The 16070-nt window shown below is 43.5% G+C and overlaps 1 protein-coding gene across 1 annotated transcript in view; it reads right to left on the bottom strand.

The window, feature by feature from the left end:
* Positions 1 to 8032, bottom strand: part of SLC1A4 (solute carrier family 1 member 4) — a 54327-nt gene extending 46295 nt beyond the window's left edge. The window contains exon 1 of the mRNA XM_053284411.1: positions 7285 to 8032. Within this exon, the coding sequence (XP_053140386.1) occupies positions 7285 to 7817 (533 nt within the window). The 5' untranslated portion in view covers positions 7818 to 8032. The remainder of the gene's footprint in view (positions 1 to 7284) is intronic.
* Positions 8033 to 16070: the final 8038 nt, after the last annotated feature.

Below are 16070 nucleotides of genomic sequence, written 5' to 3'. Positions count from 1 at the left end.
GATGATCGGCACTGTTCCCCAAGGTCAAAGAGCTGGTAGGACAGCCGGAAGGGGAAACAACTATTAGATTTCCAAGTCCCCTTCCCCTGTAACGGTCCGCTGACCTGCCAACGTTCCTTCTTCTGTTCCTCACCACGACCAGAATGGCCGCCCCACAGTCAGTGGACACGCCCCCTATCTCCCCATCTCCAGTTAAGCCCAGACACATTCTAAGATTGTCTCACCCAGGACAAATTAAACAGAAGTTCCACTATTAAATGCCCCCCCATATACAAATACCTAGGCCAAGAGACCTGGCCCTCCCCCTCCCCCAAAGTGGCTCCCCCAAAGGGGCAACCCCCTTTGGTGTTGCCCCTTCGGTGGCGACCCCGCCACCATTGGCAGAAACTGATATAACCCTGAGCAGGCAGCTCTAGGCAGATGGAATACAGGAAACTGCCAAGTCACCCTCCTCCCTGGCCCCAATCTTGCAAGGCCTCACCTCAGCACAGCAGACAGTCCTGGGGGGCAGATAACAGACAGGGGGGCAGCAGGAGAAGCAAACAGGCAGGCACCCAGTCTCACACCCTGGGGTCTACCTAGGAGCAGATGTTGTCTCTCCTCTTCTCTCTCCTGGAGACTGTTATTTGCAGAATAACAGTCTCCAAGTGACACCATCTGGAATCTTCCAGAGAGGTAGGAACCACTGTAAACAGTGGTTTACAGTAGTTCCACTATAAACAATGCCGCCCAAAACACCTCCCTCAAGCGACCCAGAAGGATACCATGGTTGATGGTATTGAAAGCCACAAGAGATCCAAAAGGATCAGCAGCGTCCTCAGTTGATAGCCAATTGGAGATCATTCATCAGGCTGACCAAGGCAGTCCCAACCCCTCAGCCTACTCAAAAGCTGGTTTGGAATGGGTCTAGATCAGGGATTCTCAACGTTGGGTCCCCAGATGTTACTGGACTTCAACTCCCATAATCCCCAGCTCCAGCGGCCTTTGGTTGGGGATTATGGGAGTTGAAGTCCAGTAACATCTGTGGACCCAAAGTTGAGAATGCCTGGTCTAGATAATCTGTGTCATCCAAAGATGCCCGGAGCTGAGAGGCCACCACCCACTCAATCACTTTGCCCAACCAAGGAAGATTAGAAACAGGTCTGTAATTAGCCAACTCTGAGGGGTCCAATGCAGGTTTCTTCAGATAAGGTCTAATAATAGCCTTCTTAAGACAAGGAGGAATCCTGCCCTTCCTCAGAGAAGCATTTTTAGTGTTTACCAGACCATCTCTGATAATGTGACTACCAGATGAAATGAGCCAAGTTGGGCAAGGGTATGTTGCTGGGTAAGGAGAGTGAGGGAGCTGGAGCTGGGCTGAGACATAGGCAGCTGCTAAACATGAGGTGTTCACCCCACCCACCCCCAAAATCTGTCAATTCTGCCAATTCACCATCTGAGGAAACTGACACAGCCTCATAGACGTGAGTGCCCTGTCCACTACAGTTCAATGTATATCGGTGGATAAAGATGGCACTGCTGCATTGAGTGTGTCTGAATACTCCGGAAGTGCTGTCACTCCATTTTTGAAGAAGTTATTTATGTAGGTTTGTGTAACAGGACCAGCAGGGCAGGGCAGGTTTCTTCTCTTAAGACTATCTGCTCAAAAGATTAACTACCAACATGTCCCTACTTCCCAACTCAGGTGAATGGGGAAATAGGGACATCTTGGCAGGTATGTAACTGTGCTAGTGCAAATGATGCTCTCCCCATTTCTCTCTCCTCCTCTCTGCCATCCCCTGAGCCCCTTCAAAAGCAATTCCTAAGGCTCAAGGGACCTTCAGCAGCAACATCAGATGCAGTGCAGGTGACTACAGGAGGCAGGGGAACCCCCAGAAACTAAGTGGAGACACTTTCCATGAATGGAGCAGCTCACAGAATGTGTCTCTGCTTGCTTTCCAGGGATTCCTCCTCCTCCAGCAACCACCTGTACTACATCCAATACTGTTGCCATTCTCTTGATCCTCAGAATGGCTTTGGAGGAAGCTTAGTGGCCTACAGAGAGGAAGAGGGCAGGGAAAAACTAGTGGAGCATCATTTCCACTAGCTCAGTTAGTCTGGATGCTATCCACTGTTGCCAAGTTAGACCGTGTAGGAGTTGGGTGGGATCAGGAAATACCCTGAGTTGAAAAAGAAGGAATTACATGTTTATAAGGGTAGGATGTTTTGCTGTACAAAGGCTTCGCATATAATCACAGCATAGCCTAGTATACAGGATGAGGACTGAAGCAATCCAAACAGAGAGGCTGAGCGCAGAAAGGCCATATATCAAACATGCCTTGTGTCATGTTGGTTTGCCTCAAGTTATGATATAAAGAATCCTAGATTTAGAAGGGATAAAAAGGCTATTTAGTCCTTCCAGCTTCCAAGGAGGCAACACACACATTCCACTTCCAGATCAGCCCGTGCAAACCGGATCACACTGAACAACAAATGGTGTAGATTAATCACAGAGTAAAGCACCTGCAGAGCAAGCAGCTGCATTCTATCACCAAGGCCATGACAAAGGGCCCAAGATTAGAGTCTACATACAGTCGTGGAAACACAAAAAACGAACAAGACCTGTTGGCAGTCAAGAGAAAGTGAACCAGAAAGAATGGCATGACAAAAGGAGGAGTCATTATCTTCACCACTAACTGTTTAGTCTCCAGTTCTCTAATCAACTCACGCTTTCTGAGCTTTCCCAGTCATGAGAATATGCTAAAGTACACAACCGTCTATAGAACTGCTTCTATCAGCATCTTTCTATTGTTTCCCCCTACCGCTGGACCAGAAGTAAAGGGAAATAATTCAGGCTTATAGAGCTATCATTTTATTTTAAACTTCACATTATATCTATGAATTTATTTTGCAGATTTATCCCAGACAAATGGGTCAGTCCCTTTAGAAGTAGGAAGCTTTGAGATCACATGCATGTTTCCCACTGCAGCCTAACTAGAAATGCAGTAAGCTAACTCAGAAAAGTACTATTTAGGGTTGATCTTATTGATTTAAGAAATTTACAAGTCATCTTTCCATGCATGTACCCAAAGTGATGCACATAAAACGAGAGACTGCATTCATAACACCTAATCTTAAGGCTGTGTGTCTGAGGATTTGTAATATACTAAACTGTTCCTGTTTGAAGCAGGTATGTAGCTCAATTCACCCACCACACCAACTCTGCACCGCATTCAAGGATCTCCTCCTTATTATGTACTTCAGATTCTTCCATCTTTCAGAGCAAGCCAGGAGAGGAAAAGGCTTCATTAACCCCTCCAACAATGCATGCTCCCCATAGGCGCCACATCTATTTACTGGCGCATTGGTGCATAATAACCTAGTGAAGGGCTCTGTCAAGATTTCTGTTGATTTCCATACTAAAAGGAGAAGATTAAAGCGCATTTAGGCTTAGTGAAGACATGGACAATGTTGCTGGCCCTTCCGTTCTTGCTCAACGGAAAATAGGGCTCCCTTTATAAGTTATTTGCTAACCAGGGCCTGTGGCACATGACGACCCTGCAGCAAGTCAATCCTAGCCGCTCCTTACACCAACAGCACACCTGACTGATTGCAATTCAGACAAATGCTGGCTTGGCACAGAGTGCCACACAGGTCTGAACTGTGGGCACTCAAAACTGCACAAATTCAGACACCCTGTCCAGCTCAAGTAAAGCTGATCTGGGCTGCAACATAAAGGCTGGGCACCTATCCACACAGAGTTCCCTCAGTGCATTATCTCCACAGCAAAGGGCGATGCAGGTTGAATGATTTTCCTTCTGAAAATCTTAGCATATACTCTTGCCAATTGCTACTGAAAATGAGGTAAAGCCATATAACAGAACTGTTGTGGCTTTCTAGCATTTCAAAAGTTGTATTTCAGCCTAACTCAGTTTGAACCAGTCTTGAACCAGAGATAATGTGGGAAAGCCATATACTACTTACTAACTGTGTTGCACCAAACAGTTAAGATTCATTTTAAGGACAAGATTCTATTGGTTTCATGTCAACATTCTTGTTGATGGTCTTTAGCAGGCAAGTTGTCCTCAATGGGTAGGCTTCCCAAAAAATTCCCACAATGCACTGGAATCCTAGAAGAGCAAATGGCACCATTTTAAAAGTACCGTATCTCATGAAATATGGCACATTAGAAGAGTAAATATAATGTTGGATACCATGTTTTCCATGAAGTCAAGGAACCCAATGGACAAATCATCATGGCTGTCAAATAGAAGATAGTTAAAAGGGAGGCACAGATTTGGGGTTTTATGCTTTATTTTCACCTTTAGTATAAGACTATAGAATATAAACACATTATTTAAAAAATTCTGACATTTAATAAAGTATAGGGTGAATCTTGATTACCAACATACCATATCCCCAAATGTGGAGAAGTTTGCCTGTTTTTAAAATGTGCGGTAAAGTCCATCAACACAGAGAAGCTGCATCAACACAGAGGACCATGTGCCATGCAAATGCATATCACACAAAATCACACTCAACAAGAAGTTAAAGGTAACTCAGTGAAAAGGGGTATATGGGAATGAGAAGATCTTAGATGATCTCGAAGTTTTTTGGATGTGGTACCAAAGTCCATTCCTACATGACTTCCAGAATTTGTAGGAACATGGAAAACTAAAAACCAAATATGACATCACACAAACCAGGATGCTGAAGCTTAAGACATTGGCATCCAAAACTAGCAATGGTAACATTGACAAACCCTTTCTTCCTACAACAGCAGCTTTGCTTTCCCATATGCAGAGAACGTCTTATCAAACATTTCCCTGGAGACAAGCATACAGAGTGTCATCAACAGCTGCACCATTTCCTAATTTTGTTTGGGTGACTAGTTGTATATACTTGATGCCTGTTAAACTAAGTCTGAAAGAAGATGAAGAGTTCTTCCAACTAACAAGCAGAAGGTTGCTGGTTCGAATCCCTGCTGGTATGTTTCCCAGACTAAGGAAAACTCCTATATAGCAGCGATATAGGAAGATGGTGAAAGGCATAATCTCATATTCGAGGCAATGGTAAACCCCTCCTGTTTTCTACCAAAAGAAAACCACAGGGCTCTGTGGGCGTCAGGAGTCGAAATCAACTTGACAGTACACTTTACCTTTACCTAGTATGGACAGCAGCACAAGCGACAGCAATCACACCAGATTCTCTGTGCCATGACTAGTTTGACCCTAAGACAACTAGGAAATAACTTGAGTGATGCAGCTGCAGTTCACAGTCTGAAAGAGGACGCCTGTCCTGGATCATTCTGACACAGAAGATTAACCAGAAAGAGAACCCAATGCAAAAATGCAAAAATATCCTGAATTGATTTATACTTTTAAAATACAGATAGAAAGCAATTAATCCTTTCCCCTCTTCCCTCTCAAAGCTGATATAAGGAGGGAAGCTTCCATGAACATATTTGGTGTTAGAAGAAGTAAGATGTTCCAAGTACCAAGATCTTCTCAAGCCCATTTATATTTTTAATTTTTATAAGTTTGACTGAGGAATTAGCCATCAGTGTATATATATCCCAAAGAGTCTGCACAAATAATGTTAGTTTGATGGCTGAATATTAAGTGAACAATGTAAGTGGCTAAGCAGGTTCAGAATTGATCCTTAAATTGGATGGGAGACCCCCAAAGAGCAGCATACAAGTATAACTTTTTTAAAAAATGAAGACCTGTTGCAATAAAGAGTTCTGGGGCGCAGAAGAACTAAAAGATTTAAAGAACAGAAGATTTATTGTGGCATAATAATTCATGGATAAAATGAGTTTTGTCAGATACATTGAGTGTTATCCTTAATTGGCATACAGATACAGAAAACCCTGGAATGCACAAGATGAAATCTGTGACATTTCTTGCAAAGTGCACATGATGCGCATGTGACCAAACACGAAGGGTTATTTGATTTATCTTGCATACACTGGAGCTTCCAGCAACATTTTACAGACTTATACCATGTGCATTTCATGACATTTTGGAGCTTTCTGTTTACATTCTGTTTACATTGTTTTTCTTTATACTTGTGTGCATATTTTGTAATCCACCATGTAAAGTGATTGTAGTCAACTCACACAAAATCAATTTAAACCTCTGCTTGAACTTTGTGTTAAGATTTATCAGGTTCTGCTTCCACAATCGCCAACTGGGCGATTGTGGTTCAATTGTGGCCAACTAGGCAATTGTGGCCAACTAGGCAATCAGGTTCTGCTTCCACAATTGCCAGCTAGTGTTATGTTTCATATGTCTGATGAAGTGGGCTCCAATCCATGAAAGCTTATGCTACAATAAATCTGTTCATATTCAAACGATAACAGGACTCCATTGCTTTTGTTGCAACGTATCCCTCTGAAGTTATTACTATGAAACTATTGCTTTTAGCACCATCCTCTTCTGTCAGGCAAAATGGATTTTCACCAATGTGGTCTTGTAAAGTTTGAAAGCATGAAGAACATGGTCCTGTGAAATACTGACCAGCATTAGCCTGACTGTGCTGAGCATGTGCATGTGTGTAATGCACGTAGGCTAGAGATAGTGTACTGGTCACCTTTCTAGAATCAAGTTCCTACATAAAATAAAATTCAGTTATTTTATTTACAGTTGGCAATAAGACTTTGCCAGCCAAGGACAAGAGTTCCTTGGTTGTTACTATAATATAAAGCAACTTAAACCGGTTCTAACTTATAATAAATCAGTTGGATATTAAGCTTTGATGACAACGTCTGTAGTACGGGTGCCATGTCTCTCCTCAGCATGAATGCCCATGGTCCCGGGTTAAGGTCTAGAGATAACATGCAGGTCTGGAGCACCACAAACCAGTTTCAGCTGATTAAAGAAAAGTTGTGCCATCAGTTCAGTGTCCACTGTGGCGACCACAGAAACCTGTGGTTGTATACAGGAGGGGTTTACCATTGCCATCTCCCGTTCAGTGTGAGATGATGCCTTTCAGCATCTTCCTATATCGCTGCTGCCCAATATACGCATTTCTCATAGTCTGGGAAACACACCAGTGGGGATTCGAAGCAGCAACCTCTTGCTCCCTAGGCAAGTTACTTCCCTGCTGCACCATTAGGTGGCCACTCAGCTGATTAAGACGATTTTTAAAGACTCATCAGGCAAACCTCCCCGCTGCCCCCTGCCAGCATATGAGCCAGCAAGAAGAGTGTCATCACACGCTTGACATTTATCACATGCCTTGCCCAGGGTTGTCAGCACCCAAACTTCCTCCAGTGAAGCCCTGCCAAGCTGAGCTCCTTACCGTGCCAGGTCGAGGAAAGAGTCGACAGTCTCCTTGGTGGTGGGCATGGCGTCTAAGCCCAAGTCATTGGTGCTCAGCAACCCCGCGCCCACACCGGGTTTGATGATGAAGCCCAAGGCAATGGCAAGGGCCGAGGCCACCAGAGTGGTGACCAAGAAGTAGGCGAGGGCGATGCCACCCAGTTTGCCCAGAGACCTGGTGTCCAGGCTGGCGGCTCCGGAGACCAGGCTACACACCACCAGCGGCAGGATGATCATCTTGAGCATGCGGAGCAGCATCTCTCCCGGGAAGGCCAGGTAGGCGATCTGAGCCCGCGTGAGGTCCATGCGCTTCACCATCGCACCCATGCCCACGCCGAGGAGCACCCCGGAGACGGTCAGGATCACGATGCAGTTCTTCCGCAGGAACCGCCCGCAGCCCCGCGGCTGGAAGAGCTTCAAGCGGGGCGGCTGTGCCCCTTCACCTTCGGCCATGAATCCCGACACCATCGTGGGCTGCAGGTAGCCATTCTGGCTCTCGCTTGGCTTCTCCATGCTGACGGGCTCTCTGCCGTCTAGCCCAAGGAACGAGGCTGCTGGAAGGGAAGATGTGGAAGCTTTATGTGGACCCACTCCCTCAAATTACCCGTTGTGCGCCCTCAGACTGAGCGCCTTTTACGCACGGCGAGACGACCAACTTGCCGGCTACAGCTGAGCTGAGGCGAGCTCTGCGCGCCGTCAGAACCGGCCACCACCCCTCCCTGCCACCCAATGAGGATGATGCAAGGAGAAGCCTGTCTGGGCTCAGCTCCTGCCCCCCCCCCTTTCCCACTCTGACTGCTCCTCCAATCAGAGCCCCCTCCCTCCTAGTGCGAGCCACAATGGTGCTTCGCCCCCCTCCGCGTTGGTACAGCTCATTGAACGGTTTGAGGGGATTTACGCGGAGGGTCTGAAAAGGAGCAGTAAATGGGGGGTCCAGGGAGGAAAGCCAAATACAGCTCGGTAGTGAGAGGGAAGCAGGAGCGGCGGCTTCACAGTCCAGAGGCTTTTAATTTGCTGTTAGCAGGAGACTGGGGAAATAAAGATTTTCTTTTGACCCATTTGTCTGTGTTATTGGGAGTAATCCACGAGAGAGAAGGAGAGGAATGCCATTGGAGTTTTATTTTAGGCACATGCATTCTCCTCCCCCTTTGTCCATAAATGGTGACAAGGCGGCAGATGATAGGAAAGCCGCTTCTCGCGTCATGTTCTATCATAGGAGCCTCGGATTGCGCGAGCGACAGAATGAAGTGGTGGAATGCTGAGGTGGTAGAGAGTGGACTGCACCATTTCAGACTGCCGGATGAGGAATGTGGGAATGTTTCCCCACATTATAAAAAGTCAATTAAAATAGAAAACTAGCACATCAAGAGGATGAACAAAGTTTCTAACCCAGTCCTTTGCCTGTTGTGCTAATTCTCTATTTGCAGGGGGCTTTAATAAGATAAATTTTTAAAAGTGTGCCCCCCCTAGTCTGAAATGGTGCTGCCCACATTCTGTTGCATATGTAGGCCTCTGTTCTTCCACATCCCATGGACTCATGCAGTTCCTAGCCTACAGTGAGCAGGACTTTTGTCAAAGGTCAACATTGCAGGGCAACTATTGAGGTCTTGGTGCCTCACGGGGGACCAAAGGCACCCACTCCAGACTAGCTGCCACTGAGAAGCAGCCACTGCGAATAGAAGGGCTCCCTGGGAACTCTGCTCCCCCCATGTCACCTGAAGCACAACCATTATGTAGCCTTGCCATATCCCCCAGAATTTAGGGTAGCCCCCAGATTTTGCCTCCACCCAGCTCCTAAATTCCACCCGAATTTACACAGATTTCAGATGCATTGCCCGGATCTTACTCTGGATCCAATCACATGGGAGGGCAGAGAAGGATGGAAAAGTATACAAATCTTTCAAATAAATAAATACATACATACATAAGATGCAAATTAGCTGTCACATAATTTGCATAATATGCAAATTAGGCCACCCAGATTTGGGAAGCTTGAATATGGCACTCCTACCATTATGGCCCTCCCATCCAGAGCAGGTACGTGGCAGTTCACATCAGTCACCTCTGCTTACTTGCTTCCCCTCTCCCTCTGAGTACTAGGCATTGTGACCAGCATTGCCTCCCAGAGTGGGCAGGCAAGTGGAGATGGCAGCTCCTTGAGCTGACAAGCAGGTTGACACAGAGCAGGCCTATGAAGTGAATTAACTTTTGGAGAACAAATGTTAACTTGGCCAAATCATAGCTTCCTGCCAAAATATTGAGGTGGCTGTTGCATGCATTCTCTCCTACAGATTTCTCATATTAAATTATTGTTGTTCATTATTTCTCATACACGATGGTGATCACTTTTCCACTGTGGCCTGTACTGGATGCCTCATTGCCAAAATGCTCCCTTCTGAAAAGTACAACTTCCACACAAAGCAGGCATGAAGTTTGAGAATGGTTTCAAGTTAGATGCTATCTGTTAAAAGAAAGTTGCAATTGTATGCACACTCACTTGGAAGTAAGTTCCATTGAGCCCAGGAGTTCCATTTAATTTCTGAGAAAATATGCATATAATTTTGCTGTAGAGGTCAAGTGTGCCGTCAAGTCGGTGTCAACTCCTGGCGATCACAAAGCTCTGTGGTTGTCTTTGGTAGAATACAGGAGAGGTTTACCATTGCCGTCTCCCACACAGTATGAAATGATGCCTTGCAGCATCTTCCTATATCGCTGCTGCCCTATATCACCGTGTTTCCCATAATCTGGGAAACATACCAGTGGGGATTCGAACCAGCAACCTCTGGCTTGCTAGTCAAGTCATTTCCCCGCTGCGCCATTAGATGGCTGTATAGCCTCATTATGACAGCCTGAGAGCACTCTTGTTTTGTTTGTTTGGTTATATTTTTATACCACCTCACCCGGATGGCTCTAGGCAGTTCACAAATATAAAAACAGATTAAAAAATAAATATCTCCTTAAAACAAAATTAAAACCAGTTTTAAACCATTTCAGTACTTACTAAAGGCCAGGCTAAAAAGATATCATTTAGGGCTCTTTTAAAGGCTGTTAAAGCTCTTAAACCTTTAATATCCTTAGGGAGCACATTCCAGAGCCCAGGAGCAGCTACAGAGAAGGCCCGATCCTGAGTTGCTGCCAGGTCTGTTACATAAGGATATGTGCCTAGTAATTACTATGTATCCTCCATTCCTTCATATTTATTTTTCCCATCATCCCATATGTCACTCTGTCTTTTTTCCCTAAGTGGTCTGAATCTGTTTAGGTTCCCACACCTTGTGGAAACATATTTTGAATAATGCAGCCTTGCTTTCAAATACTTTCAGACAGCTGAACAGATATCACTTCATTACCCAAGCCAAGCATCATATATAAACTTGGCAGACAGCACTGGTTAACTGGTGAATATTTAATTTCCCAAAAGTCACAGAGTTCTTAGTATGGAAATGGAAAAAATAAAATAATACAAAGAGTTATTTTGAGAGGTAAAAAAAAAAAAAAAAGTTGGACCAAAAAGGTTTCCTTATACAGAAAAGCCCAGAAATGACCTTCTGGTTAACCATTGTGAGACACTCATTCAAAAGCAATAAATAAAAACATTGTGCTGCAGTTATTGTTTCCAAATCACATGAAGTACTAGATGTGGGAGCTTCATCTTGTGGAGTTTTGAAGAATTGCTGGTGTTGTTGCCTTAACATTCACACAACCTACAATTACAGGCACAACCTGGCCTTCAGGGAGGAGATTATGCACACTGCTGGGCCACCTCAATCCACCGCAGCCTGCCCATTGATTCAGCAATCATAAGCCATACATGCTAGACTAAAAGTGCTCTATGAACCAATTGGTGGATTGCATGAAGGGCACAAGGAAGAGCTTCACACGGATTGGTAACCATGAATCAGTTTTCATGGGGGCTCTTTACAGAGCCTTAACAAACAACAACAACAATAACAACCAGCAGCCCGAACCCCTGGGCTGCTGAAGTGAGGACTTTTGCTATCTTGTCTCACCATGCTTTCTGCTGCTTGGAGCTGCTGCAGAGAAGACATAGCATAGCAAAGAGAAGAAGAGAGAAGGAAAAGAGAAAGAAGAGGTCAGGGGCCACTCTTACATCTGCAGCCCAATGGAGGAGAAACCCTGACCCCTAAGTAACTGTAACCTGCTGCCAAGTTTTCCTGGTAGCCTTTTATATCAGGTCTATTGAAAACTTGCAAATAAGTACGGTAGCAGTTGCCAGAACAACTGATTATTTTCTGCTTTTAATGTATGTGAACTGCTTTGAGAGGCCTTGGCCTGAAAGGCGTGCATGTGTGCATGCTTGTATGCATTCATTCATGCATGCATACATACTTGTACATACACACACAGATACATACATGTACAAGCTTTTTTACATACTCTTACACTTTTCAGTAGCCCCTCCTTTTCTCAACTCCTCTGCTCTTCTTTCCCTTAAACCCTGTCGCATACACCTATCCTTCCTTCCTGCTATTGTTTCTCAGCCCATTCTGCTACCTTCCTACATAACTCTGTGTCACCTGTCTCATTGCTTCTGTGTCTCGTTAGACCTCTTCCCATCCCACTTGACTTTCATTTCCTGTTCCCACAACTCCTCCTGTGAGGCACTGTCCTGGCCAAACTGACCTTCTGCTTCTTTCACAAAATGTTGGTCTGTTTGCAAGCATTATGTTGCTGACAGATATATATATATTTTCAGCAGAATGTTTGTGAATATTCTTTGACATCACAGCAGCTCAGTCAACTGTTGTCAGAGGCTGCCACCACCACTGCCACCACCAAATCCTATGCAACACAATCCTGTGCATGTTTACTAAGAAGTTCAATGGATTTTAGGATTAAGTGTGATGAAATATACCTCTACCATTCTTCTACCCCTAGCCTATATCATGGCCAGATTGAGAAGGGGTGAAGATTAATATAGGATTTAAATAGAAACTGTGGAAACATTTTAAATTTTTTTCTAAGCTACAGAAAAGAAGAGACTGAAGAGAAGAAAAGAGAGAGAAGAAAAAGAAACGAGGTTGGGAACCACTTTTACAGAAAATAAAGATAAATCAAAGTTAAACCCCATCCCATACAGACTGACGATGATGTTTTGGCTAAATGGATGTGCCATACAAACACTGGCACATGTGTTTAAGAACATATTCTTAATATAACATACAAATTTCATCATATAAGTTTTGTTTGATTGGGATGGAATGGGGGAGTTCTATGGGCTGGCATGCACTTTCCCTTTGATTTAACTAATAGTTCTGCTGTCTCTTTGCATTCCCCCTCTGGATGCAAGAAAGGAATGTAATTATGTTTGAATATATGAGGACTGTTTTAGGACATTTATTATAGATGCAATATGTTCTGATTATTTCAATTGGGCTTTCTCCCACCATAAGGACCAATAGCTTGTTTTTAAATAAAAACAACAAAAACAAAACCCCAGCATAGAGATAAAAGAAGCCAGAGCAAACACACACCAGCTTTTCCTTGACTATGTGGCAGATAAATGGGGAAATGTCAATAGTCCAGTGATACCCTAATGTGGTAGCAAAAAGGCAGAACTATGTCAGAGTAACCGATGTGATATATGGGACAAATGGGCAAACCATTACATGAAAGGCAGGGTCATGATGCCCCCTAATGCCATCTGCCACAATCGCCATAAACTAACAATCAGTTCTAGGATCAAACTTTTTTACATTTTGAAGAAGACGAGATGATTACAAATCCACTCATACACAAAAAAGCATGAAACTGTGAGATGCAGAAAGGGACACAAGACTGGGGGCCAAAAGGCACTGGGATCCAACTCTGGACCCCCACTGCCCGGGAGGATCTATCATGGGAAAACAGAGAATATATTTTTAATCATTGCTAACTTGGCAAAGAGGCACCTTTTAACGTGGTGATTCTCTTTATTTAGCAGGGGGAGAGTAACTGGCCCTATCCACCTCCAGCACAGTACTTCCAGTGATTGTTGCCGGTGTCTGTCTTACGTTTCTTTTAGATTGTGAGCCCTTTGGGGACAGGGATCGATCTTATTTTTATTTATTATTTCTCTGTGTAAACCGCCCTGAGCCATTTTTGGAAGGGCGGTATAGAAATTGAATAACTAACTAACTAACTATTTTTCAGAAGCAGGTATATAATTAAAATTTCAGGCAATTAAAATAATTAAAATAACACAAAAATATCCATAAGTTCACAAATTATAAAATTTGCTCCTGCTACAAAAATAATAAGACAATCACAACATATATTTACACACATACACTCACACACAGCCTTATGTAATTTTTCTTCATCCCATTAGATCAAGAACCCATTTGATCCATAGACAAAACAAGATTTAAAATTGTATTACAAAATATTTTTCAGTCTTTCAGGTCTCTTATAGTTAATCCTCCTTCTGTCAATAAAATTTAAGAACATCTAACCATGTTACTAGACAAGTATCTATATGGCTGGGATTTAAGGTTGCCTTGATACATTTTGACAGTTTATATTGTACTAAAACAGGGTTTGTTAACCTTGGGCCCCCAGATGTTGTTGGACTACCATCATCCCCAGATATGGCCTTTGTGGCTGAGGATGATGGGAGTTGTAGTCCAAAAACATCTGGGGTCCTAAGGTTAAGAAACCCTGCACTAAAAGATCCCATACCTTTTCAAACCAAGTTCTAATAGAAGGAGGCTTTTCAGAGTCTGTTTCATCATGAAGATGAAGCACAAGTCAGCAGGAGAGAGAAAATGAGATGAGTCCTGAATATATGATCAAACATGCATTGGAATTGCCTAAACAGGTTGCCTCTGTTTTTTAAAAAAAATTAAAAATTGAGTATTTACAAGAAGACCGATGCTCTGATAATGCTTGCTTTGTTATTTTGTCAGTTTTGCTTTGGGCTCAACATGCACAAGATTACACTCTGTAGCTTAAGATAAGTGATTGTTATTAGAAGGGTATTATATAATAATTCAATTATAGCCCATTCATTTTATCCTGCATTTTCTGCTTCATAACTCTGTGTAGAATGAACTGTTCTACCATTATTTTGTACATATGATTGTGAATCTTAATAGTCTGCTTTTTCTGCTTTTAGCACTTTATTTGAAATGTTTAATTACGTGCCTAGGAATGATAGGAAACAACAACCCGGTGGGGGAAAGGGGAGGTGCCCCTATAACAATCTCCACAATTAACAGGAAGATGGCATTGGGAATTGGGCTAGACAGGTAAGGGGAAGAGAGGCCAACCCTCCCCTTCCCATCCTTCTTCCTTGGTTGTACTAAATTACTAAAATACTAAATTGCCCTTGGGTCTCTTGATTGGTGTTGATTAGTGAGATCAGCTTAGCACTGGATATCTGTGTTTGGTGCTAAACTGGTCTACAGTAAAACATCAACCATCCATGATTTATTTGTGAGTGAGAGGGTCAACCTGGCTTGTGGTACAGTCCAGGAATAGTGTTACTGTTTAGTTCTACTGAAAATATGAAATGGTCCTACATTATGTAAGATAAGGGAACTGTAGTAGATGGGAAGGCATGGCATAACAGGCTGGATAAGATCAGGTAGGGGGTCAGCCTAGGAGCTAGTTAGAAGAACGGGAATGCATAGCACAGAATAATGCTTCTTTCCTGTCACTTTGGAGCCCTGGTTTCTCCTGGGAGTGCCAGCATTTGACTGTCTCCCCCAGTCTTTCCTGTTGTCTTCCTCCACCAGTTTTGCTGTCTGTGCTGTCCATAGAATAGAAGAACATTGTACCCTGGGAACAGATTGTAAGTGCTGAGTGCTGCAGGGGAACAACAACATTAGAGCATTGGTAGCTAAGGAATAACTACTAGTAAAGTCTATGGTAGGCTGGAAGGAGGAAGGTTTATCACAGGGGTACAGGAAGTAGGACTTGTCTTCCTGCTTGTTGTTTCCATTTGTCCTCCCCAGTCTTAGGAGGGTCTGGAGTTGAAAACAGAGATATGCACTGATCTTTTGCTGTTGCTTGGAAGTTTGACACATGCCTCCATCATCTATATTTACAAGGGACAATCACAATGTTCTGGGTCCTGTTCCTGGTAAATCTTGACCCCCTTCCCCCCCGCAAAAATTAGATACCGTATTTTACGGACTATAAGACGCTACGGACTATAAGACGCACCTTAATTTTAATCCAGTTTTTCAGAGTTTTAACATATTAAACTGTTAAAACATATAAGACGCTCCTGAATTTTGGCGGATATTTTTTGAGGAAAAAAGTGAGTCTTATAGTCCATAAAATACAGTATGACTTTTTACAGTTTTGTGGGATCTTGAAAACTAACAATGTATTGAGTGCATCCAAATAAAGCTGGTCATGCCTAAGCCCCATTGAAATGAATGGGATCTGAGTTCTTCATTACTACTAACTTGTCTCATTGATTTCATGGTGCTTAGTTATTAAAGACTTTCTTTGGACACAACCCGTAGTCTCAAGGTGCCACAAGACCCTTTGCTGATTTCACTGCAACAGACTAACAAGGCTACCCCTCTGGAAGTTTTAAAATGTTTGTTACTGTGAAGTGCTCGAGCCTCTAATTGTTTTCCTTCCATCTCAGTCTCCTTTGCAGCTCTGAAGACATTTAATCTCCAAGTGATGGGTGGGTCCCTTTTATCTCCACTGCACAGGCATGCAAAGCAGATAATCAAAGGAACTAGCTTTGACCAAGATCCACGCAGCTCCAAAGCCTAAAAGTACTTTATGTTATCTTGTTCAGAC

This window comes from Hemicordylus capensis, chromosome 1 (assembly GCF_027244095.1).
Source record: "Hemicordylus capensis ecotype Gifberg chromosome 1, rHemCap1.1.pri, whole genome shotgun sequence".
Lineage (NCBI taxonomy): Eukaryota > Metazoa > Chordata > Lepidosauria > Squamata > Cordylidae > Hemicordylus > Hemicordylus capensis.
This window is presented reverse-complemented; position numbering and strand designations above follow the sequence as displayed.